Source organism: Notolepis coatsorum (genome assembly GCF_963971535.1).
Source record: "Notolepis coatsorum genome assembly, chromosome: 2".
In the NCBI taxonomy this organism is placed as follows: domain Eukaryota; kingdom Metazoa; phylum Chordata; class Actinopteri; order Aulopiformes; family Paralepididae; genus Notolepis; species Notolepis coatsorum.
The window spans coordinates 87647583-87674454 of record NC_140166.1 but is presented as its reverse complement, the minus strand read 5'-3'; the positions used below and the strand labels follow the sequence as shown (position 1 = coordinate 87674454).

General features: G+C 42.0%; 1 protein-coding gene across 1 annotated transcript in view; it reads left to right on the top strand.

Annotated features, from left to right (window-relative positions):
- The window catches only part of tmc3 (transmembrane channel like 3), a gene marked incomplete at both ends in the record, with an annotated part of 185268 nt that overhangs the window by 2154 nt on the left and 156242 nt on the right, over window positions 1-26872 (top strand). Inside the window, one exon of the mRNA XM_084307555.1 lies at window positions 5166-5312. Coding sequence (XP_084163681.1) covers window positions 5166-5312 — 147 coding nt within the window. The remainder of the gene's footprint in view (window positions 1-5165; window positions 5313-26872) is intronic.

The following is a 26872-nucleotide window of genomic DNA, read 5'->3' as shown; positions in this document are numbered from 1 at the left end:
CAAAACGAGGGCAAATAGTTTCTAAAAGCAAGGCAAAAAGGTTTGTCTATTTAAACACGTCAACAGTCTGTGATGTTCAGGTAGACTTTTCCAGAGCCTTTGGACCATAGGTGCTCCAGGGCCCATGGCAGCCTCACCATTATGTTTTTTTTTTTACGATTTATTTTTAGCTTTTTTCCAGCTTTATTGGTCAGACATGACCGACAGAGGAGAGGGAGAACGGGAGAAGATGTGGGGGGGGACATGCGACAAATCCGTCCGGGAGCAGGAGGCGAACCCGGCTCGGCCGCGTGGGTCTGCGAGGCAGCATGCGGTGCGCCACTGGGGCGCCCCACCATTATGTTTTTGAGTGTGTTGTAGGAACTCCTAAAAGTCTTGACCAGTCACTTCTTAGCTGTTGATTCGTTTATTTAATTTATCAATGTTTTCCTAATTTGTACAAAAATTATTTTTTAGTTTAGTCTTTTTAATCATTGGTTTTATCTTTGACTTGATATTTGATTAACCAGGGATGTAGTAGAGGGTAAACCAATTATCCTAATGTATTTTCTTTTATTTCTCATAACCAGGGATGTAGTAGAGGGTAAACCAATTCAGGTACTTTTATTTCTTACTCCTGAAGCTAGAAATCAGAGAGAGAACCCTCCAGTCAATGATGTAACTGGATGTCAAATCTGGGCCTACTCCATAGACCTTCTAAGATTAAGATTAATTCAATTTAAGATTAAACTGGACTTGAAGAAGTCTTTATTCATAGCACACATTGCAACGTACAGGTAGTCATGCAGCAACACAGTGAACACACACATGCATTTTCTTTTGGTCACCGGTGACATTTCGTCTCTGCGCTTGATCCATCCCGTCGTCTTTCCCCCCAGGGGCAGCCGGGAGCAGACGTGGGTTGTGGCGTGGGGCTCCTGTCTGTCTTCATCAGGGACACAACAGCGTTAGCCATCTGTTCTGCATGTTTTTCCATTTGGTTTATCTCTTTTTCTGGAGGGGAAACCCTTGTGAGCACGGGGAGAACATGCAAACTCCACACAGAAAGGCCCGGGAGATACCCCACCTGGGTATCTGGCAACCCGGCAACCTGGTCCCCAAGCGGGAATTTCTTGCTGTGAGGCGACAGTGTTATTTTTATTTATTTGTCATGCAGATTTAACACACACACACACACGTGATGGGCGACCCACAGGAACACACACACACACACACACACACACACACACACACACACACACACACACACACACACACACACACACACACACACACACACACACACACACACACACACACACACACACACACACACACACACACACACACACACACACACACACACGCACTGAGTCACTGATGAAATGTTTCTCTGCACTTCCCATCCCGTCGTCCTTCCCCCCAAGGGCAGCCGGGAGCAGACGAGGGCTGCTGCGTGCGCCGCGCCCAGGGACCAATCCAAGTGCTCCTGTCCGTCTTCGTCAGGGACGTGACAGCGTTAGCGATCTGTTGTGCATGTTTTTCCATTGGGTTTATCTTATCGGGAGGGGAAACCCTTGCAAGAACATGCAAACTCCACACAGAAAGCGGGAATTTAACCCAGGACCTTCTTGCTGTGAGGCGACGTTTCTGTTGACGTTAAACGTTGGTTTAGTATTCCCACATGACGTGACGAAGCAATAACACCAGTTTGCTCCAGTATTCCTTTCAAATTCAACATTCACTTCTTACTCTGAGTAGCTGGAGAAAATGAAGGTGTGCAAGCATTGGGAATGAATTTAAGATGACATTCACCCTTTAACCAACCTTTAAATAAAAACTATTCTGAGGGATATATACACACACACACACACACACACACACACACACACACACACACACACACACACACACACACACACACACACACACACACACACACACACACCTACACACACCCACACCCACACACACACACACACACACACACACACACACACACACACACACACACACACACACACACACACACACACACACACACACACACACACACACACACACACACACACACACACACACACACACACACACACACACACACACACACACACACACACACACACACACACACACACACACACACAGTATATAGGTGTTGTCGTTACTGTGATTGACTGGAGTTCACGCTGTCGTTTACCCACATTTTATTTTCCCACTGCACTACTGCATACTCCTGTTTTTCACATTAACCTCCAGTACTATCTTAAACCCCATCCCCTCTGGAGGCAATACCAGCTCTCTAGATTACTAGATACAGTCTCCAGTGTGCTGTATCTTCTCCTTAAAGGTGCTGTAGATAACGTTTTTATGTCGAGTAATACTTTTTCTCAAAAATCCATCCACAGAGCTTTTAGAAAGGAGCAAAATGAAAGTATTGATTTCCCCCCAAAATTATTATACTCTGGAGGATATACAGTATATAAAAACGACCTTCGAGCATTTCAGGACCTAAGAGAGTTTTATGATCTACCCGGCGAATCATTCTTCCTCTACTTGCAACTAAGGTCGGCGCTCAAGGTTAATGGCGTCCCGTGGGCTCAAGCGTTGCACCCACACCCTTTTGTCTGGCTTATCGGAGACAGGACAACCTCCGATTTTTATACACTCTTTTTTTTTATCCACTTTTTCTCCTTATTTTCTATTTTTCTCCCATCCCAATTTCGTATTGCCAATTTTTCCCCTCCAATTCTCCCCTCCCCTGTCTTGAACGTTGCTAGACTATGCCTCCCACTGGTCGGCTGTAGTGAGGATAGAAGCCTTGCATCACATGTCCCCTCTGGTACATGAGGAGGCAGCCTGTCGCATCTTTTCACCAGACAGCGCGGACTCTCAGTGGCGAGGAGAAACGCGTGGGAGGCTCACGCTGCCCCCGATACTTCCTGTCTCTGCTGTACAGGCGCCACCCAACCGACCTGTAGGAGTCGCTGTCCACAACGTCCAATCCCCACCCATCGACTTTCCACCCGCTACCTCTGCCAATTGAGATAGTATGACGACTGGTCCAAGCCGCAGGCAATGCTGACTCGGGGAGTCGAGACCGGAGTCTCTTGGATTGGTGACGAGCGCAATCTCCGCTACGCCACCCAGCTGCTTTTTTTTTTATACACTCTTAATCAAATCCACATATAAAAAATTATCATTAGATACAATCTGGCGAGGGGACATCCCAGAATTAGCCTCTGAGTTTGACTGGGACGATGTTTGGACAAATGTTATATTAGCCTCCCGCAATAATCATCAGCAAATACGTGGGGGAGGAAATGTCCAATGTATTTTGTGGTGTTTGTGATAATATAATTAGTTAATATAATTAGGTTCTGTATTTATTATTTTTATTATTCTTGTTATTCTACTGTTATTCTATTGTCATTATTGTTATTATCATTATTATTATTGTCTGGTGTTGGTCTGTTTATTATTATTATTACTGTATTTGTGCCGTCATGTTTTGTTTTCTATTCTATATAAAAAATGTCTAAATAAAAATAAATTGATCAAATAATTTTTTCCCCAAAATAAATGTTGTTGTTAACATGTTGTTGCATGTATCCCCTCCATACATCTACATTTACATTTAGTCAATTAGCTGACGCTTTTATCCAAAGCGACTTACAAGTTCTGTACGACAAGACAGCAAGAAGGGTACAACTCTATCAGCTGAGTAACAATGTTCATCAAAGTGTTGCGTGTTACAGTGTAGGTTAGTTTATTAGGACAAGTGCATGACAGTAAGGTTAGTCAGGGTTAGATTATTATTTTTTTTTATTTTTTTTTTATTATCATTTCAGATAATGGTTGAAGAAGTGAGTCTTTAGTCGACGGCGAAAGATTGGACGGGATTCGGCTGTCCTAACTGGGGTGGGTAGTTCATTCCACCATTGTGGGGCAAGGACTGAGAATAGGCGGCTTCTCTTTGATGACCCTCCGGGAGCTTGGATAGGAGTAGGTCTGAGGCGGCCAGAAGATGCAGAGCGTAGGGGTCTTGAGGGTGTGTAGTTAGAGACCATTGACCGGAGGTAGGCGGGAGCGGTTCCCTTTGCCGCACGGTATGCTAGGTCGAGGGCCTTGAAGCGGATACGTGCAGCAATGGGGAGCCAGTGCAGGTCCCTAAGAAGTGGGGTGACATGGGCCGACTTCGGTAGGTTTGAGATCAGGCGGGCCGCTGCGTTCTGAATGAGTTGAAGAGGCTTGGTGGCAGTGGCCGGGAGGCCAGCTAGCAGTGCGTTGCAGTAGTCGAGGCGGGAGATGACTGTTGATTGGACGAGGAGTTGGGTGGCTTCTTTTGTCAGGAAGGGGCGGATCCTTCTGACGTTGCTCAGGAGGAATCTGCAGGTTCTGGTTGTCGCTGCGATGTGAGCAGAGAAGTTCAACTGGTCGTCGAGGACAACACCAAGGTTCTTGACAGTTGGGGACGCGGTCACAGCTGCATTCTCGACTGTGATGGAGAGGTCGGTCAGGGGGGAGGATTTGGCCGGAAGGTGGAGCAATTCTGTTTTGCTTAGGTTCAGTTTGAGGTGGTTGGTCGTCATCCAGGCGGAGATGTCGGACAGACAGGCCGAGATCCGCTCAGAGACATGGATATCTGAGGGAGGGAAGGAGAGGAAGGGTTGAGTATCATCGGCATAACAATGATATGAGAAGCCATGAGACGTGATAATGTTACCCAGTGATTTTGTGTACATCTCATTTCCACACGTGGAATGCACATGATTGGATAAATGACATGCTGGTGCTCTAGTGTGACAGCTAGTGGTCGCTGAATGTTATCTATATCTATATGTTATCTATACCTTTAACATCTACATATTTTTTAAATATGCATAAAATAGCCGAAGATCAATGACAGACGTATAGACTCAACCATGTGAAATAAACACATCATTTAGTGGTCAAGTAGGGATTTAGGAAGGAATGAGAGTGAATTAGGCACTTGTTCCATGTAATTGTACACAGTTGAGCCTACATTCCAAGTGATCAAGAAGTTAGAAGTTTGACTTTCAGTCTGTGAAAAGAGGGAACATCCCATGCTCAGTGACGGTTTAGAGACTATTTATTACTAACAGAACAAGAGTACAGTGTCCATTATAGCACATTAAACAAAGGTATTTCACTCCCTGCTACAGCCCCTCAGATGACGAGGATAAGGAGGAGGAACGGGAGGAGAGCAATGACCCAGAAGAACTCTTCCAGAACATCCAGTACCAGAAGGAAATCATCGCCAACATCAGAACTCGACCCTGGCCCATGAGACGCAAACTCAAAGTCCTCAAGTAACTACAGCTCTGTTTAAAGTCCTCAAGTAACTACAATTGTTTAAAGTCTTCAAGTAACTACAGCTCTGTTTAAAGTATTCAAGTAACTACAGCTATTTAAAGTTATCATGTAACTACAGCTCTGTTTAAAGTATTCAAGTAACTACAGCTATTTAAAGTTATCATGTAACTACAGATCTGTTTAAAGTATTCAAGTAACTACAGCTATTTAAAGTTATCATGTAACTACAGATCTGTTTAAAGTCCTCAAGTAACTACAGCTATTTAAAGTTATCATGTAACTACAGCTCTGTTTAAAGTCCTCAAGTAACTACAGCTATTTAAAGTCCTCAAGTAACTACAGCTATTTAAAGTCATCAAGTAACTACAGCTATTTAAAGTCATCAAGTAACTACAGATCTGTTTAAAGTCCTCAAGTAACTACAGCTCTGTTTAAAGTCCTCAAGTAACTACAGCTATTTAAAGTCATCAAGTAACTACAGCTATTTAAAGTCATTAAGTAACTACAGATCTGTTTAAAGTCCTCAAGTAACTACAGCTCTGTTTAAAGGCATCAAGTAACTACAGCTCTGTTTAAAGTTATCATGTAACTACAGCTCTGTTTAAAGTTATCAAGTAACTACAGCTCTGTTTAAAGTTATCATGTAACTACAGCTCTGTTTAAAGTCCTCAAGTAACTACAGCTCTGTTTAACGTCCTCAAGTAACTACAGCTCTGTTTAAAGTCATCAAGTAACTACAGCTCTGTTTAACGTCCTCAAGTAACTACAGCTCTGTTTAAAGTCATCAAGTAACTACAGCTCTGTCTAAAGTCCTCAAGTAACTACAGCTCTGTTTAAAGTCCTCAAGTAACTACAACTGTTTAACGTCATCAAGTAACTACAGCTCTGTTTAAAGTCATCAAGTAACTACAGCTCTGTTTAAAGTCATCAAGTAACTACAGATCTGTTTAAAGTCATCAAGTAACTACAGATCTGTTTAAAGTCCTCAAGTAACTACAGCTCTGTTTAACGTCATCAAGTAACTACAGCTCTGTTTAAAGTCATCAAGCTACAGCTCTGTCTAAAGTCCTCAAGTAACTACAGCTCTGTTTAAAGTCCTCAAGTAACTACAACTGTTTAACGTCATCAAGTAACTACAGGTCTGTTTAAAGTCCTCAAGTAACTACAGCTCTATTTAAAGTCATCAAGTAACTACAGATCTGTTTAAAGTCATCATCAAGTAACTACAGCTCTGTTTAAAGTCATCAAGTAACTACAGATCTGTTTAAAGTCCTCAAGTAACTACAGCTCTGTTTAAAGTCCTCAAGTAACTACAGCTCTGTTTAAAGTCATCAAGTAACTACAGATCTGTTTAAAGTCCTCAAGTAACTACAGCTCTGTTTAAAGTCCTCAAGTAACTACAGCTCTGTTTTAAAGTCATCAAGTAACTACAGATCTGTTTAAAGTCATCAAGTAACTACAGCTCTGTTTAAAGTCCTCAAGTAACTACAGCTCTGTTTAACGTCATCAAGTAACTACAGCTCTGTTTAAAATCCTCAAGTAACTACAACTGTTTAACGTCATCAAGTAACTACAGCTCTGTTTAACGTCATCAAGTAACTACAGCTCTGTTTAACGTCATCAAGTAACTACAGCTCTGTTTAAAGTCATCAAGTAACTACAGATCTGTTTAAAGTCATCAAGTAACTACAGCTCTGTTTAACGTCATCAAGTAACTACAGATCTGTTTAAAGTCATCAAGTAACTACAGCTCTGTTTAACGTCATCAAGTAACTACAGATCTGTTTAAAGTCATCAAGTAACTACAGATCTGTTTAAAGTCATCAAGTAACTACAGCTCTGTTTAACGTCATCAAGTAACTACAGATCTGTTTAAAGTCATCAAGTAACTACAGCTCTGTTTAACGTCATCAAGTAACTACAGATCTGTTTAAAGTCATCAAGTAACTACAGATCTGTTTAAAGTCATCAAGTAACTACAGCTCTGTTTAAAGTCATCAAGTAACTACAGCTCTGTTTAAAGTCATCAAGTAACTACAGCTCTGTTTAAAATCCTCAAGTAACTACAACTGTTTAAAGTCATCAAGTAACTACAGCTCTGTTTAACGTCATCAAGTAACTACAGCTCTGTTTAACGTCATCAAGTAACTACAGCTCTGTTTAAAGTCCTCAAGTAACTACAGCTCTGTTTAAAATCCTCAAGTAACTACAACTGTTTAACGTCATCAAGTAACTACAGCTCTGTTTAACATCATCAAGTAACTACAGATCTGTTTAAAGTCATCAAGTAACTACAGCTCTGTTTAACGTCATCAAGTAACTACAGATCTGTTTAAAGTCATCAAGTAACTACAGATCTGTTTAAAGTCATCAAGTAACTACAGCTCTGTTTAACGTCATCAAGTAACTACAGATCTGTTTAAAGTCCTCAAGTAACTACAGCTCTGTTTAACGTCATCAAGTAACTACAGCTCTGTTTAAAGTCATCAAGTAACTACAGCTCTGTTTAAAGTCCTCAAGTAACTACAGCTCTGTTTAAAGTCATCAAGTAACTACAGCTCTGTTTAAAGTCATCAAGTAACTACAGCTCTGTTTAAAGTCATCAAGTAACTACAGATCTGTTTAAAGTCATCAAGTAACTACAGCTCTGTTTAAAGTCCTCAAGTAACTACAGCTCTGTTTAAAGTCATCAAGTAACTACAGCTCTGTTTAAAGTTATCATGTAACTACAGCTCTGTTTAAAGTTATCAAGTAACTACAGCTCTGTTTAACGTCATCAAGTAACTACAGCTCTGTTTAAAGTCATCAAGTAACTACAGCTCTGTTTAAAGTCATCAAGTAACTACAGCTCTGTTTAAAGTCATCATCAAGTAACTACAGCTCTGTTTAACGTCCTCAAGTAACTACAGCTATTTAAAGTCATCATCAAGTAACTACAGCTCTGTTTAACGTCCTCAAGTAACTACAGCTATTTAAAGTCATCATCAAGTAACTACAGCTCTGTTTAACGTCCTCAAGTAACTACAGCTCTGTTTAACGTCATCAAGTAACTACAGCTCTGTTTAACGTTATCAAGTAACAACAGATCTGTTTAAAGTCATCAAGTAACTACAGCTCTGTTTAAAGTCATTAAGTAACTACAGATGTTTAACGTCCTCAAGTAACTACAGCTCTGTTTAAAGTCATCAAGTAACTACAGATGTTTAACGTCCTCAAGTAACTACAGCTCTGAACTACAGCTCTGTTTAAAGTCATCAAGTAACTACAGCTCTGTTTTATATTGTATCCTATATGCTGTGAGCACATTCAGTGTTCACATTCACACACACACACACACACACACACACACACACACACACACACACACACACACACACACACACACACACACACACACACACACACACGCACGCACGCACACACACACACACACACACACACACACACACACACACACACACACACACACACACACACACACACACACACACACACACACACACACATTATCTCTCTCTCTCTTGCTCACATTACATTACACACTCAGCATTGCTTAATGAAAGTGCTCTGAAATAAATGTAGCGTTAAATTCAAATGACGTGTGTCAAATTCAGCAGTATGTCCACCAGCCAACACACTCGTGACTCGGCTGTCAAGACTGTGCTGAATAGGACTGAGTCATACAGACCAACTGTATTGGTAATGGCTTCATATAGAAACAATGTACACATACAGTTACAGTATAGTGACTTTGAGTTTCCATAGACATTTCATTTATTAGCGGCCCAAGCAGTGAAGCAGCTGGAGCCTAGTTGGGATTATCCTTCTGTCCTCCTAAAATTATCTTGGTTTCAGAAACCGTAACAGCTCTAGTTCCCAAACACTTCTGTGGGTCCAGACAAATCTATCCATATAAGACATTTTATATTATTATTATTATTATTATTATTATTATTATTATTATTGTATTATTCGTGTAATGACCACGGATGCCTAGACTCGCTAGCCCTTGGCTAATGCATATAATGTGTAGTTATCTTTATTGCAGTAGGCCTATGGCTGCCTGTAACCATTGGTAACCTGCTTTCAAAAGAAAATGCTTAAATTCTATGCAGTGGTAGAGTAGGTAAAACACTGGTCGATAATTATATCGCTGTTCTACTGTGACTTGTTTACAAGATCCAGTAAAAAACACCAAGTTATATTTCTCATATATCAACACATAGCAACCGTCTCTTCCATTGGCGTATACAAAACAATGGTTGTTATTAGGGATGTCCGATATTATCGGCCTACTGATATTATCGGCCGATATCGGCATTCAAATGTGATATCGGAAAATATCGGTATCGGTTTTCAAAAAAAAATATATATATATATATATATTTTTTTACATTTCTATAACCTTTATTTACCCAGGCAAGCAAGTAAGAAAAAAATTCTGATTTTATTTATTGTAAAAAGTATGCATAATGTTGTGTTAATTCCACAACAAGAGATATGTAATGTTAATTACCTGAAATTATTCTATTTTGGGGGGGGGGGGGGGGGGGGGGGGGGGACCCTGCATATATCGGTATCGGTTGATATCGGTATCGGAAATTAAGAGTTGGACAATATCGGTATATTGGTATTGGTAAAAAAGCCAATATCGAGCATCCCTAGTTGGTATACAGGCAGCCATGTTGGAAGAATACACACAACTACACAAACGGGTGGGCACCTTGCATGGTCGCCTCCGCCACCTGTGTGTGAATGTGTGAGTGAATGGGTGAATGTGAGGCACAAGTTGTAAAGTGCTTTGGATAATAGTACTGTATACAGTAAATGCTGTCTATTTAAAGGAGCAGCTTGAGCCCCAGTGTATTTCCTGTTAGGCCTTGTATTGGCAAACACTGCAACAGCGAATACAATTGGGCCAATTTATGTTGTCAAGTTAGAATGGCTTGCATACCTGCGCTACACTAGCTATACTGTATGTTGATATATTTTGGGCAATGTTTTCCTTACTTACAGGTTCTCCTGTTTCTCTGGTGCTTCAATTAGTGAATAAAGGAATACTGAATTATTTGGTATTCTAAGAGGGGAAGAGTCAGCCTGTAAACACCATTAACACTGGAGCTGTTAATAGTCAGAACGGGCTAATGGGAGGGGGGAGCCAGTGAAGCGCTTAACGCCTGTGAGGTAAATAACGATTAACATTCTCCACTCCAGGGCTCGCAGCATTAATGGCCCCTCCTACGAAAAACAAGCAGAATTAGCTGGATAATCATTTCATCACTTATCCTTGTTTGTACCTCCCTTTTACTGGGTTCACAGACCTCCTTCAAGATTTGAAGTAATGCAATATATATATTAAGGCTGTCAAAGTGAACGCGTTATTAACGCGTTAACAAACAATTCCTTTAACGCCACCATTTTTTAACGCAAGATTAACATTTCAAAACATTATATATTTTTTTTCTAGACTTCACTTGGGTGTATTATTGATACTCTCATTGATACTATGTTTGTTTCTGACTCAAAGTGTGTGTGTGTGTGTGGGTGTGTGTGTGTGTGTGTGTGTGTGTGTGTGTGTGTGTGTGTGTGTGTGTGTGTGTGTGAGTGTGTGAGTGTGTGAGTGTGTGAGTGTGTGAGTGTGTGAGAGAGAGAGAGAGAGAGAGAGAGAGAGAGAGAGAGAGAGAGAGAGAGAGAGAGAGAGAGAGAGAGAGAGAGAGAGAGAGAGATGAGGAAGGGGTAAGAGAGAAAGAGAGCTGGGAGAGTGTGTGTGAGAGAGAGAGAGGGGGGGGGGGGCGGGGGTGTGACTCCTCAGCCCTTGTGTGGGTGAATGTAACAAGTTCCTAACGTTTTCTTTCCCCTATTATTTCATGCACACTTTATTCATTGTTTTAAATGATTATTTTCTTTGAAGTTATTTTGTGCATGCATGAGGGTCATCCTTTTGTGTTAAATGGCTGCATAAAGAAAGCATTTTTTTACTCTCATGTTGATAAGAGTATTAAAACTTGAAAAAGATCTGTTTAAGGTAGATTTAGAACAGATACAAAATATGCGATTAATTTGCTATTAATCATGAGTTAATTATGGACAATCATGCGATTAATCAAATTAAATATTTCAATCGATTGACAGCCTTGATATATATATATTCTTTTTTAAAGATTGGCAACTTGGAAGAAATGTTGAAAGCAAGTGCAGATGTTGCACCTTGTGTATACTATTTACTTTTACAATACTCATAGTATACTGTATATTTAGATTAAATATATACTCGCTTACTGCCACAGTCACTTCACAACACACGCGTTTAGCGTGACTGTGGATATTACTCACGGACCTCCGTTACACATGCTGCTATGATACCCGAATTTCCCCAAGGGGATCAATAAAGGAATATCTTATCTTATCTTATCTTAAGCTGACACATCGAGCACTCATGTATGACATTTATAAATAAACACATGGAGGTCTTTGGAAATAGAATAACAGTTAACAATTAAAGTAACAATTTACCTTAAGTTGTGCAATGCATTGTGCAATTACGCATTCTACGTGTTTGAATGATGAATGATCGGCACTACAAAGTGGTTTATTCAGGACGGTGGTGCTTGTCAAGGTTATAATCTTCTATATCATGAAGAATCCCATCATCTTGGGTACAGCATCTACTAACAATTGACCGCCCACAATATTCTTCAGTTCACGATCCCTTAGATTGATTAAACAGGCTTAACACATTTCAGTGTTGTGTCTTTGTCAAAAGCTTATACTCCAAGAGTATATTTACTATTCTTGCATTATAATCATAATAGCTAATTACAAGCATTATAATGCATTACAACTACGTCACAATGCTAATAGCACTTCAGATGCCTCAGAAAGTATTAAAACTCTACAGTTTCTGTGTGAATCTTCACAACATCATACTGATTATAATGCACACATAATGTATTTATAAGGTACAGCATTGTAAGCCGCACATATAAGTAATTATAACGTGTTACATGTATCCCAACTATTAGATTAGATTAGATTAAAATGTATTGTCATTATACAGGACAAGTACAGTACAACGAAGAAAATAGATTGGCATCCAACCAGAGTGCAAATGTAACAGTAAAGTGTAATAGTAATATAATGTACAGGTGATTAAACTGGGTATCAAATATATAAATTAGTACTACTGAGTAATAGTGCTAATCAGATGTATGTACAGAGTTGTAGTATTAACATGTACAGTGATACAGGTATAAAGACAGTCTGATAGTAGTCATACTGGATTTTTTGGAAACATGCCTATTGCCTCCTCAGTCCTGGTGAAACCCTCCCAGGTTCAGTAAAGAGGGGGGGGGGGTGCTTTCTAAGATGTGCTGAGTGTGTAGCACGGCCAGCAGCTTTTATATGGGCTGTGTGTGTTATCACTGCGGAGGGTTTATAGCCATCACCGTGGACGAGATGCAAGTCTGCGTTTTACGCCCCCAGTAATCTGTGGTTGAAAGGTTGTGATTACTCCCCCTGCAATAACACGTCATATTTTACACCGCAAATCACCAGGGTTTCACCCTCGTTTCGATCCGTACGTCTTCCCAGTGATCCTGTGAGAGCAGAGGTGTCAGGGTCCCAATCTGTGATCCCAACGTGGGGTACAGCCCCAACACCAACAAACATACGAAATAGGAATAGAGACATGTTTTCATTCTCCAATTCGTTGACTGAGCCCTTGATACAAGGACTAATATAGCAGGTATGTTTTAGTTTTTAAAATGTATTTGCTGTTTCTTTTTGTCTGTAATTTATAATAAAACGAAGATACTTGTGCCCTAATGATAAGGATAATGAAGAAAACCAATCACCTTACCAAACAGCTATATGCTACTGATAGTAGTCAAATAAAAAGGTCATTATGTGTATTTATTACATGGCGTTTTCACATTAGCCGAAATGCTTGCTTGTGATTGGTCAATAGCCCCAGACAGCGGTGAATAATTTTTCGTTTTTTGCAGCTGGAGTAATCAAGCCCCACTGACACACACTGTTTCAGTGCAGCCAATCAGACACACCTGCCGGGCTGCCCGCGATAATAATAATCACTTTATTTGGGCTGACAGAGCCACAGAACAACTGCGATTTGTCAAATGAATTAGGTATATTGTTAGTAAGTTAGCCATGTAATAAGTGGGATAATGTATAGCTATACTCTGTCATCATCGCAAAACAATTGACCTTCACTGACGTTTAAAACACCTCGCCGAGGCGGCTCGGTATTTTAAACTCCGTGTCGGTCAATTATTTTGCGACAATGACCTCGTAGCTATACATTATCCCTTACATATACATGTGTGTGTGTGGGGGGGGGGGGGGGTGGATACAAACCCAGTTTAAAGTAAGGGGTGTAGGGTAGGGAATAGGATATGAACCTGGTTCAGGGTAAGGGGTGTAGGGGTAAGGAATAGGATATGAACCTGGTTTAGGGTAAGGGGTGCATGGTAGGGAATAGGATACAAACCTGGTTTAGGGTCAGGGGTGTAGGGGTAGGGAATATGATACAAACCTGGTTTAGGGTAAGGGGTGTAGGGTAGGGAATAGGATACAAACCTGGTTTAGGGTCAGGGGTGTAGGGGTAGGGAATAGGATATGAACCTGGTTTAGGGTAAGGGGTGCATGGTAGGGAATAGGATACAAACCTGGTTTAGGGTCAGGGGTGTAGGGGTAGGGAATATGATACAAACCTGGTTTAGGGTAAGGGGTGTAGGGTAGGGAATAGGATACAAACCTGGTTTAGGGTCAGGGGTGTAGGGGTAGGGAATAGGATATGAACCTGGTTTAGGGTAAGGGGTGCATGGTAGGGAATAGGATACAAACCTGGTTTAGGGTAAGGGGTGTAGGGTAGGGAATAGGATACAAACCTGGTTTAGGGTCAGGGGTGTAGGGTAGGGAATAGGATACAAACCTGGTTTAGGGTCAGGGGTGTAGGGGTAGGGAATAGGATATGAACCTGGTTTAGGGTAAGGGGTGCATGGTAGGGAATAGGATACAAACCTGGTTTAGGGTCAGGGGTGTAGGGGTAGGGAATATGATACAAACCTGGTTTAGGGTAAGGGGTGTAGGGGTAGGGAATAGGATACAAACCTGGTTTAGGGTCAGGGGTGTAGGGGTAGGGAATAGGATATGAACCTGGTTTAGGGTAAGGGGTGTAGGGTAGGGAATAGGATACAAACCTGGTTTAGGGTCAGGGGTGTAGGGGTAGGGAATAGGATATGAACCTGGTTTAGGGTCAGGGGTGTAGGGTAGGGAATATGATACAAACCTGGTTTAGGGTAAGGGGTGTAGGGTAGGGAATAGGATATGAACCTGGTTTAGGGTAAGGGGTGTAGGGTAGGGAATAGGATATGAACCTGGTTTAGGGTAAGGGGTGTAGGGGTAGAGAATAGGATACAAACCTGGTTTAGGGTAATGTTACGATTAGGCATTCTAAAAGTGGACAGAGACAAACCCAGGCGCATACTAGCAGAGGAGAGACGAAGACAACAGTTGAATCTTGAAGTGAGCACGGCTCCTTTAATGTAGGTTTGATTGATTGATTGATTGAAAACTTTATTAACAGATTGCAGAATGGGTACAGTACAGTACAGCTCAATACATACAATTGTTAAGGGGATGCAGACCAGAGAAAGACTTTCGTCTTGTTTACATCAGGGTCCCCCATTTTCAATTCATCATAACATATATGACATACACGACATACAGATAGACAGTACTGCTACATCTATACATTTATGACATACCAGATTTGCAAATACAGTATAGTTTGTGATACAAAAAGAGTCCAGAAAAGAGAGTATATACATTTTGATGTAGAAACTGTACATTGGAGGAGGTTGGGTAGGTGGGGTGGGGTTGGGTGGGTGGGGGGGGGACGACGACGACGACTGTACATTGGAGGTGGTTGGGTGGGTGGGGTGGGGGGGGACACTGTACACTGTACATTGGAATATTGACAAATGAATGACATTTATTTATATAGCACCCTTCACAGCACGAATGCACAGGGTGCTTTACACTACAGCTTAATATAAAAACACAATAAAACAAAATCAGAAATAAATGACAACAACAACAAACAGCAGTTAAAAACAGTGAAACCAGATAGAAAAAGTTGAATAAAAGAATTTGGATAAAATCAGGAGTCACTAATTAAAACAAAATTATAGAACAGTGAGGACAAGAAAAGGCGCTTATGTATGACCAAAGGCCTGTCTGAACAAATGTGTTTTTAGTTGTTTTTTAAAAGCGTTTTCAGAGGGGGCAGTTCGCAGGTCCAGGGGGAGAGCGTTCCAGAGCCTTGGTGCTGTCACCTCGAAGGCTCGATCACCCCTTGTTTTCAGCCTGGACCTGGGGACCACCAGGAGGTGCTGATCGGCAGATCTGAGTGAGCGGGTGTTGGTGTAGGGATGGATGAGTTCAGTGATGTAGATAGGGGCCTGACCGTGAAGTGCTCTGAAAGTGAAAGTGAGGACGTTGAAGTGAATTCTATAGTGTACCGGGAGCCAGTGCAGGGATACCAGAATGGGAGTGATGTGACATGATTTTTTTGGCCTTTTGAGTAGCCTGGCTGCAGCATTTTGGACCATTTGTAGTTTGTCTGTGGATGATTTGGTGAGACAGGTGAAAAGTGAGTTGCAGTAGTCAAGCCTAGAGGAAATAAAAGCATGCACGGACAGTTCTAATTCAGAGTGAGATATGATGGTGCGTAGTTTTGCAATGTTTCTGGGGTGAAAGAAGCAGGTGCGTGTGAGTGTTTTGACATGTTTGTCTAGGTTCATGGCCTGGTCGAAGACAACACCCAGGTTTCTCAGGTGGGGACGTATGTTGTCTTTAAGGGACCCCAAGTGAGTGGCCACTCTAGCTGCAGTCTTTTCAGCTGCTACGATCAGCACCTCCGTTTTTTTTGCATTTAACTGGAGGAAGTTACTCCCCATCCAGCTCTCAATGCCGAGCAGGCACTCCTGGAGAAGGCTGAGTTTCTCCAAGACAAAGCCATACTTGGTCATTTACTGTACATTGGAGGGGGTTGGGGTAGGACATTTGCAGGGGCCACTTTCGAATTGCAGTCTCCCGTAGGTGTTCTTTGAGAGTGTTTTTGAAAGTGGGTATTGATTAACATTCCTTTACAGCTTTGGGTAGGGCGTTCCACATTGATGTGGCATAATTGCGAAATGTGTTTAGTCCCTTGTTTGAGCCAAATCTGGGTTTAACATGATTTGTGGAGCTCCCTCTGGTAATCGTGGTATTCACTGACCTTTGGGAAGTATTTTGACATGTACATGGGTACCTTGGTCGTGTAGTGTATCTTGTAGACCAGGCCCATTGCAAGTTGCTGTACTCTGTCGTCTAATCTAAGCCATCCTAGGTTGTCAAAGTGGGCAGGGGTGAGGTGGGTTCTAGGAGTCAGGTCAAGCAGTAGTCTGACCAGTTTGTTTTGAGATGTTTGTAATTTTGTTTTTAGTGCCTTTGAGGTGCTTTGGTACCAGGAGGTGCAAGCATAGTCGTAGTACCCTTGAATGAGTGCTCCTGCCAGAGTCTTCAGGGTATTCTTGTTTACCAGAGAGGAGATCCGGTACAAGAATCAAGTTCGTTGGTTGACATTTTTTATTACATTGGATGCCATTTTGTCACAGGAAAGATTAGCCTCTAGGATGGAACCCAGGTAGGTAATTTCATCTTTCCTTGTGACAATATTGTCACCCACTGTAACTGAGAAGCCGTCGGTCTTGCTGAGTTTGTTATTTGAACCGAAGAGAATGGACTCTGTTTTGCCCATGTGTAATGATAGTTTGTTATCGGCGAGCCATATGCAGATTTTGCCTAGTTCCGAGCTGAGGGTTTGAGGTCAGAGTGGCTCAACAAACAAAGGGAAAGGGCAAGTCTAAAAACAAACTAATTGCCATACAAAACAAAAAACACTATGAATGAAAACTATCCTCCAACACTAGGAGCGATAGAAACTCCGACAAGACAGTGTGCTACTTACAACAGTGTTCTGTGAACAGCTAACAACAAAGAGCACAACAAGACAGGAACCAGGTAACAACGTGTAATGATGCGACAGGGAATACAGGAACTCACAGGCATATATACAGACACTGATTGACACAGGAGGGTAATTGGGTGATTAGACTCAGCTGGGGAGAACAGAGTGACACAGAACATTACAAGGTTGAAATATATATACACAGAAAATAACAACACTAACCAGAACACAAAACCAACACAGATAGGAGAGACATTAGACCAGGGAGTGTAACATCACAGACAAGACAGACATCAAATGAACAGAACACAAATTGATAATAATAACATGACATAACATGGTGATCAGGGAACAAAGCTGCACCACCTGAAATAGTCCACAGGATGGCGCAGCACCCTGGGGAACGTTACAGGGTAAGGGGTGTGGGGGTGGGGAATAGGATACGAACTTGGTTTAGGGTAAGGGGTGTGGGTGCAGGAGGAGTTTAGATTGGTAATGTTTGTAAACAGTGGAGTAAAACAGACCTACTCTATATTCTGATTTACACTGGGTTGAGAAAGTTCCAAAAAGCGTATTTCCATGTATAAATCAAAGTCTTCATTTACAGAGAGTGAGAGTGGTGCACTCAGCAGACCATACTACGGGTATTGCATTACCACCCCTGCAGGACTTATAACAGGAGGTGCAAATCCAGAGCCTGGAGAATAATGAAAGACCCCCACCACCCCAACAACAGCCTGTTCAAGCTGCTGCGGTCAGCCTATGCATACACGCAGAAAGAACAGAGAGACTAAGGCTCAGCTTCTTCCCCCAGGCCATCAGAACATTGAACACTGAACTCTCCACACACAAGTACACATGAGCACACACATACACACAAACACAACACACATGCTGCATTAACTCACACACAAACGGTCACTTTAAACAAAATGGAAAGGACACTTTAAACTTTAAAGGAACAAGGAAAATAAAGGTCACTTTAAGGAAATAACTGATGTGGTTCTTGTATAGTATAGTTTAGAAATAGCAAGTATAGCATAAGGATATAGAGTAAAAACGGTATATTGTATAGTAGTGTACATAGGACCCAGTGCCTTAATCCGTGGCTAACATTGTATTGCACTATCTCAGGACTTTAGCATGTCTATTTTATCATGCCTATTTTATGTCTATTTTATTACCTGTTTATTATGTCTATTTTATTATTTAGTATTATTGCACAATTAAAGCGGGCATGGCCACCCGCATTTCACTGTATGCCCTGGTATGTATGTGACAAATAAACCTCTTGAATCTTGTATGTATGTGAATGTGTCACATTCATGTGGTGGGGCTTTAAGGTGTAATTCGGGTTAAGGTGTTTACATGCACATTTGATACCCTGTGTTTGAGTATCCCTGTTTCCATATTTTACACCACAAATCACTGGGTTTCACCCTTGTTTCAGTCCATACATCTTCCTGTTGATCCTGTGTGATTGATTGTAACTTTGTGGGGTTGAGAGCAGAAGCGACGCTGTCAGGGTCAGGAGCTCTGAGGCTGTGGAGCTGTGAGGCTGTCAGGGTGAGGAGCTGTGAGGCTGTGGAGCTGTGAGGCTGTCAGGGTGAGGAGCTCTGAGGCTGTGGAGCTCTGAGGCTGTCAGGGTGAGGAGCTGTGAGGCTGTGGAGCTGTGAGGCTGTCAGGGTGAGGAGCTGTAAGGCTGTGGAGCTGTGAGGCTGTCAGGGTGAGGAGCTCTGAGGCTGTGGAGCTCTGAGGCTGTCAGGGTGAGGAGCTGTGAGGCTGTCAGGGTGAGGAGCTGTGAGGCTGTGGAGCTCTGAGGCTGTCAGGGTGAGGAGCTCTGAGGCTGTGGAGCTGTGAGGCTGTCAGGGTGAGGAGCTCTGAGGCTGTGGAGCTCTGAGGCTGTCAGGGTGAGGAGCTGTGAGGCTGTGGAGCTCTGAGGCTGTCAGGGTGAGGAGCTCTGAGGCTGTGGAGCTGTGAGGCTGTCAGGGTGAGGAGCTCTGAGGCTGTGGAGCTCTGAGGCTGTCAGGGTGAGGAGCTGTGAGGCTGTGGAGCTCTGAGGCTGTCAGGGTGAGGAGCTGTGAGTCTGTGGAGCTCTGAGGCTGTCAGGGTGAGGAGCTCTGAGTCGCTGTGTAGCACATCTTCAGCCCCATCTCACTTTAAATATGTAAATAAAGTACTTTTCGACCACAGTGACTTACAAGTTCTGTACGACAAGTCATCAAGGGCACAACTCTATCAGCTGAGTAACCATGTTCATCAAAGTGTTGAGTATAGGTGTTAGTATATTAGGTATATATATTAGGTATATAAAGTGCATGACAGTAAGGTTAGTTAGGGTTAGATTTTATTTTATTATTATTTATTTTTAATTTCAGATAATGGTTGAAGAAGTGCGTCTCGATGGCGAAAGATTGGACGGGTTTCGGCTGTCTGTGGTGGGCAGTTCGTTCCACCATTGTGGGGCAAGGACTGAGCAGGGACTTTCGTCTTGTTTACATCAGGGTCCCCCATTTTCAATTCATAATGACATTTATGACACACACAACATACAGATATACAGATATAATAATCGAATCATCTAATCAAATCATATTTATGACATACATGACATACAGATATACAGTACTGTTACATTTGTGACGTACAAGATATGCAAATATACAGTACTGTTAAACAGATCCTAACAGTAAATATATACATACGAGGGGGAGGAAACTGTACATTAGGAGGGGGTGGGTGGGATGGGGGTTCAGACATTTACGGGGGCCAGTTTCGAATGGTAGCCTCCCGTAGGTGCTCTTTGAGAGCGGTTTTGAAGGTGGGTAGTGATTCAATTTTTTTTACGGCTGTGGGTAGGACGTTTCACATTGATGTGGCATAATTGCGGAACGTCTTTAGTCCCTTCGTTTGAGACAAATCTTGGACATGATTTGTGGAGCTCCCTCGGGTGTTGTGGTCGTGGTATTCACTGACCTTTGGGAAGTATTTCGACATGTACATGGGTACCTTAGTGGCGTAGTGTATCTTGTAGACCAGGCCCAGCCTAAGAAGCAAGCTCACATTTGGGGGGGATCTTGGATTTTCTCCTCATCATGTCCTCTACTAAGCTCCTGAACCTGAATGTGTATTTGATTGGCAGCTTTAACAATACATTTGTATCAACCATGAAGAGCTGACCAATGCGGACAATTAACATATCCGGTTCCACCACGACACGCAGACAACCTATACAGTATGTTGTATTCCTAGAATGAGGGACGTATGTGGAACATCCATCCAGATAGGGCTCGTTGACTGCAATGCCATTGATTAGATCATGGCCCATAACTCTCTCAACATCTGTGGAGGGATCGGTTTGTAAATCACCGACGGTCTTCGTTCCGGTACACTCTAGTAGTCAGTTTCCATTTAATCTCTTGTAACGGTCCAGTCTTCTGTGGGTTGCTTTGAGTTGACTATTGGAAATAATGAGATCAACAAATGGACAAATAACCACGATAAAGAGTATATATTGCCTCAGGTATCTTAATAATAATAATAATAACAATAATAATAATAATAATAATAATAATAATAATAATAATAATAATAATAATAATAATAATAATAATAATAATTAGATTTCTATATAGCGCCTTTCAAGAAACCCAAAGACACATAAGGAATAAACAAATTAAATAATAATAACAATAAAGGACAGGGAGACGACTAGAGGTCATAGGCCTTTGTGAACAGGTGGGTTTTCAGGGCCGTCTTGAAGGAGTCCAAGGATGTGGCAGAGAGGATCTCAGCCAGGAGAGCGTTCCAGAGGGTGGGGGCCGCCATGCTGAAGGCTCTGTCCCCAAAGGACAGACGTGTCTGAGGATCGCAACCTCCAGGAGGGGGTGGCTCAGTAGGCCTACCAGCGCATGTGTACTGTCTGAAAGGTTTCCTCAAAGTAGTGTATAGACAGGTTTCTCGTCCACGTCAGACTTGGTGTGTACGCGCATCGAGGAGGCGAAAAGGAACGCAATCCTGGTCAGAACAATGCGGCAGACTACAACATATTTGTATTTGTTAGCCATGCTAGCGATCTAAACAATCAATCCATGTCAAAGCTAGATATGTTGTAGTGGTTCTTTGCTTATAGAATTTTGTGTTTGCTTTTGGCTTATTTAAGTTTCTGGTAAAAAAAAATTGCAACATGCTACATTAACGAGTCCTTACTCTGGAGGTCAAAGTTCACTAGCATTCCCAAGCTCACCTCTATGATGTCACTTCCTGCCCACATGGTATATAGCTCCCATTTTTACAAGCTATCACTGCTAGCCTATTACACTGAAGATGGAACACCTGTTCCGAAACATGTCTGTACTATAGGCTGCCATTAAAAACAATTTTTTAAAATCTGAGAGTGCTGGTCCGGCCTTCGGCTTTATTCTGCTTAAATGTTTGGGATTTCAGCACCCAGTGTCATATACTGAGAGCGCGGTCTAACTTGACTTTTAAAGCTAGATATGTGAAATGGTGAAAGACTCTCACAGCCATGCTGATTTGGCAAAATTACATTCTTCCTTCTTTTATAGTTTCCTTGGCTAGAACATAACATGCTCCGGAGCCTCTTAGCATGGAACGACCTGCCGGTGGGACCTTTTTAGGATGATTTGCCCACCGGCACTTTGGTGACCCCTAGTGGCTCGGGTGTGCATATTGTGTAATACGATATATATATATATCGAATTGAAGGCTTATTTGTTGCCTGTCGATAGCGACAAAATCCGCCAAAATCCGTTCAGCGGTTCTCGAGTTACATGCCGGTATTTGAGGCTTGTGCAAAGTACACGGTATTGCGCAAAATACCACTCCCGACTCTTGGCGCAGTAGTTTCGTCAATCTAGATCCGATCTCGAAAATGATTGTGGATTTTTGTAGCCAATGAGTGTGGCTTTCCAATGATAACCCATGTGGGGATGTATGAATCTAAAAAACAAAAAAAAACGAATGAGCGAAAACAGGAAGAGAAAAACAGCCGAATGAATTGAAGTCTATGAGAAAACTCAGTTTTTCTTTTGTACACAGTTTACCAAAATCACTCCTAATCACTCATTTCTGAATGGATCTTTATGAAATTTGGACATGTACTACATAAGGCTTCAGGCTATGGGTATGTATGGATTTGTAAGCCATACCACCTTCTGGGGAAATTCTACCTCTGGACTACTAACTACTACAGAAAAACTTGAGTAACAAGTTTTTCTACAATTCAAGTTCAGACCTATGTTACTCTATTACGTTAGCACTAAAAGTGCATTTTTGTTCTGGAATCAGAAACTTCAGAATGTCTTCTTTCAAAAGAGACCAGGCTATAAGAATAAAGTATGTTGTTTTGGTTTGCAAAAATATGCAGTCCTCAAAAACGAAAACTAAAATGGCCAAAATGGCCATTGCAGGTTAAGAGGCTAGACTAGCTTAGCACAAATTAATGGAAGCGGATACGGACCACTAGCCTAGCTTAAAACTCCGGGAGAGGTGTTTTTGGCCAACAGCTAGGCTTGTGGTCCGTATCCGCTTCCATTCATTTGCACTAAGCTAGGCTAGCTTGCAGTCGGACAGCTTTGTATCTTCTTGTCTGACACTGACACCTTTAAAGCATTGGTTATACTGTATATCCATCTGAACTGGTCCCAGTGCTGTGATCAGCATCTGTCTCTGTAATTCACTACAAGCTCACGGTTCCACTGCAGTGTCTGATAACTCTCAAAGGCAGCAGAAAGTCCCACATGTGTGATTATAGGACCCGCAGACTCTCACCTTCTCTACCGTCGCATACAGTAAATCTGAAGGGACCAGTCTGCTGAATGTGGCTTTTTTTTTGTTTGGATGATAGTCAGTTTCAGTATTGTCTACGACGGCAACCTCCACTCGCATTTCTCAAACCAACCTCTTTTTTATTTAGACCTTGTTGTGCTTGTGATGATTTTGTAATGTTAGTTTGGGAGCAGTAGAAGTCGGCTGCTGTTTGATTTTCAATTATTTTCACTTGTGTTTGAAGTTGAGTCCGGTTTAGATCCCTGTGTTTTCTTTTAATTGTTTATTAAAAAAAGTATAGATTTAAATACATTAATATTATTGTTGTTTAAAAAACAAAGACAAAAAAAAACAATAAGAATAGTATTTAATGTAGGTTATTGTGAGCATATTAATGCACTGTTTCTAAAGTCATGCTCTGAAATTCATGGACTTGGTTGATTTTAAAACAGAACTAATATTAATTATAAAAAACGATTTGCTTTCTGGCAACATCCAGAAAATGATCTTGGATAGAAAGGGGACTACGATTTAAGAGAGAAATTTTACTTAAAACAGCCGTGTGTTCACAGTAGGCCTACTCTTAATTAAAATCATGTGTATTTCTGTTTGTGGGGTGACTCTCTGGAATTAGATGACGAAATTAAACTGAGCAAAAACATCATACAGTTCAACACAAAATACAAAAGGGGGATTCTAGAAAGGTACAGTAACAGTTTAGTTTGATTATTTAAAGTGTGTGTTTGTTATTTTGGCCTTGGTCCACTCCCAAGCATATAGGTTTCCCTTATTCATTATTATGTAAATATAATAAATTGTTCATATTTTGCTACTTACTCTGTGTTACGAGGTGGATGCTCGTGAATTGGGAGTGGAGGGTCCACTTTATGTTATGCCTTTTGAGTATCCCCTAGACGGAGCATTACATGATTTGAGAATACCACTTAAATATCTAATCTGCTAAAGGGTATTCCGGCAGTCTGGTACATTTTCAAATGGTATTGGTGGATGTGAAGAACTTTCTCCAATGCCAGAAACCAGAGAACTAAGACTCCAACCCTGCCATTAAGTGAGAGTTTTAATGTATTCACATCTGGCGTCACTCTATGGCAGCTGAACCCTTTAATGGAGCCGCAGAAGGCTTCAGTTTTTATACCCAAAAGGGTATAGCCTCTGGTTCCACTCCATATGCTGTCCCACCAGTTGTTAATCTGGGGGATATCTTCATTGAATGTCTCCGGAAAGGCCCATGGTGGTGATGATGATGATGATGATGATGATGATGATGATGATGATGATGATGATGATGATGATGATGATGATGATGATGATGATGATGATGATTTATTTATTTATTTGGATCTCCTTTAGCTCATTGGCTAATCTTCCAAGAGTCCATTTAGAAACATTTACAAAACATTAAAAACATTTACAAGTTTAGATTAGATTAGATTCAAATGTATTGTCATTATACAGCACAAATTCAATGAAAATAAGTTTGGCATTGTGGTATCCCTGTGGAGAGACATTCACATGTTAAGCCCACTTGTCTAATCTATTGTTTGGGGCAACCAAAAGTTAACAGTAAGTAACAGGGAGTGCAAATGTAACAGTAAAGTGCAATAGTAATATACAATGTACAGGCAGGGCCGCCTGGGAGAAATGTGAGGCCCTGTGCCTCACCTTTTACCAAAAGGTAAAAAAAAATAATATATATATATTTTTTTTTTTCATACAGTCAACATATTCTTAAATAATAGCGCTGCACGAGGCTGGGCATGATACAGTCAACATATAGCAAGAGAGAGAGCGAGAGAGAGCTCCCGTTCTACAGTCAATATACAGTGTACAGAGAGAGAGAGAGAGAGAGAGAGAGAGAGAGAGAGAGAGAGAGAGAGAGACACATTGGAAAGAAATTGAAATGCTATTTGGCCCTAAACAGAGAGTACACAGTGGCAGAATACCTGAGCACTGTGACTGAAGATCCTTGACTAGGTACAGACTCAGCGAGCACAGCCTAGCCATCGAGAAAGGCTGCCATAGGCAGACTGTGTGTGTTAGAAAGAGAGAGAGAGAGAGAGAGAGAGCATGTGTGTTTGTGTGTTAGAGAGAGAGAGCATGTCTGTGTGTCGTGTGTGTGTGTTAGAGAGAGAGCATGTATGAGAGAGATAAGCAAAGATGAGCCCCTAAAGGATATTCAACTTTTAATGGAAGAACAAAACAGAAGGAAAAGATAACTTCACAAAGGCAACATGAATATACATAGATCCAAAAGGACAAAGATCAACACTTAAATCCAAAGAGAAGAGGGTCTATACCAGAGAAAACAAAGTAGCAAGGAGCCAATGGCCGACATCAGCTAAATAGGCTAACTGCAAATAGAGTAGCCAGGTACTGACACCAGGCCACACACAGCTTTGGCCAACGCTACCCAAGCTACACAAACGACCAAGACAATTCACACACAGCACATGTCGTATCTCCAAATGTTGTGAAGTAACATATGTTTTGCCTGGAAAAAAACATCGTTATTAACAAAACATTCGGGAGGGGAAGGAAGGAAGAGTGGGGTAATGTCCAATGGACATCTTACCTGCACCAAGGAACGCAGGGCGAAAGGCCGCAACACAGGTCTCCACGTTGACGAAAGGCCTCTCGCTGGCGGGACAAAAAGAAGCTATGGCCGGAGCCTTGTCATGGTGCAGGCCCGACTACATCTTCTGTCAAAGATGATGTCGTAGTCAGAGTGCCAGGGCCTGCTATTCTCACGGCTAATGTCAATGGTCGTAGCACAAGCTAACAGCTAACTCTAGGCTAACTGATAGCATCAAGCTAACGTTCCCAGCCGAGCGAAAACGAGCAGCTAACGTCGTAGCTAAACAGCTAACTGGCTAACAGTTAGCTCAACCCGGCTATCGCTAACCATCAGCTAACGCAGAAGCAAGCTATGCGGCTACCACTGAAAAACTGTACAACGTGAGAAAAGCAATACAGGCCAACACTTCAGACAGCCGCTGTGTTTTCCTCTTCTCATACGAAGAGAGAAGGGAAAAAGAAGGCAATACACGTCCCACTACAGAGTGGTGTTTACCATAGCGGTGCCGGCAACAAGTCCCTCGCGGACTATAGCCGACTTGAGCATGGAGATATTCTCATAATGAAACACCAAGCTCACCTCCCTCGCACCAGGTGCTGACACCAGGCCACACACCGTTAGCTAGTAGTACTACAACAGCTAGTCGGCCCGTTTGGCTCCCGAGAGAGAGAGAGAGAGAGAGAGAGAGAGAGAGAGAGAGAGAGAGAGAGAGAGAGAGAGAGAGAGAGAGAGAGAGAGACTCACCAAACGTCCAAGAGGATGGAGACAGCCGCGTGGAGTTGACGAAGTTCATCTGCCGAACGACCGTCCTCTTCATCTTGGCATAACAATGCTGCACGCGCTCTCTCTAGGTTAGCTAACGCTAGTTAGCCTTTAGCTAAGCTAGCTACTAGCCGACATCATCATGGCTATATCCCGACTGAACCACACGTTAGCACTCAATATTATAACGTAGCTAAAGCTAACTAGCTGTCCCTGTCTTTAGCCAGGATGGCTAGCCTGACTGAACTGTCTAACATGCAACAACTTTCATCTTCAGTCCATCTGCCGAACGATGTCCTCTTCATCTTGGCTGGCATAACCTCCAATGCTGCACGCGCGAAATAGTCAGACGCTAGTGATGGGTCGGTCATGAGCGA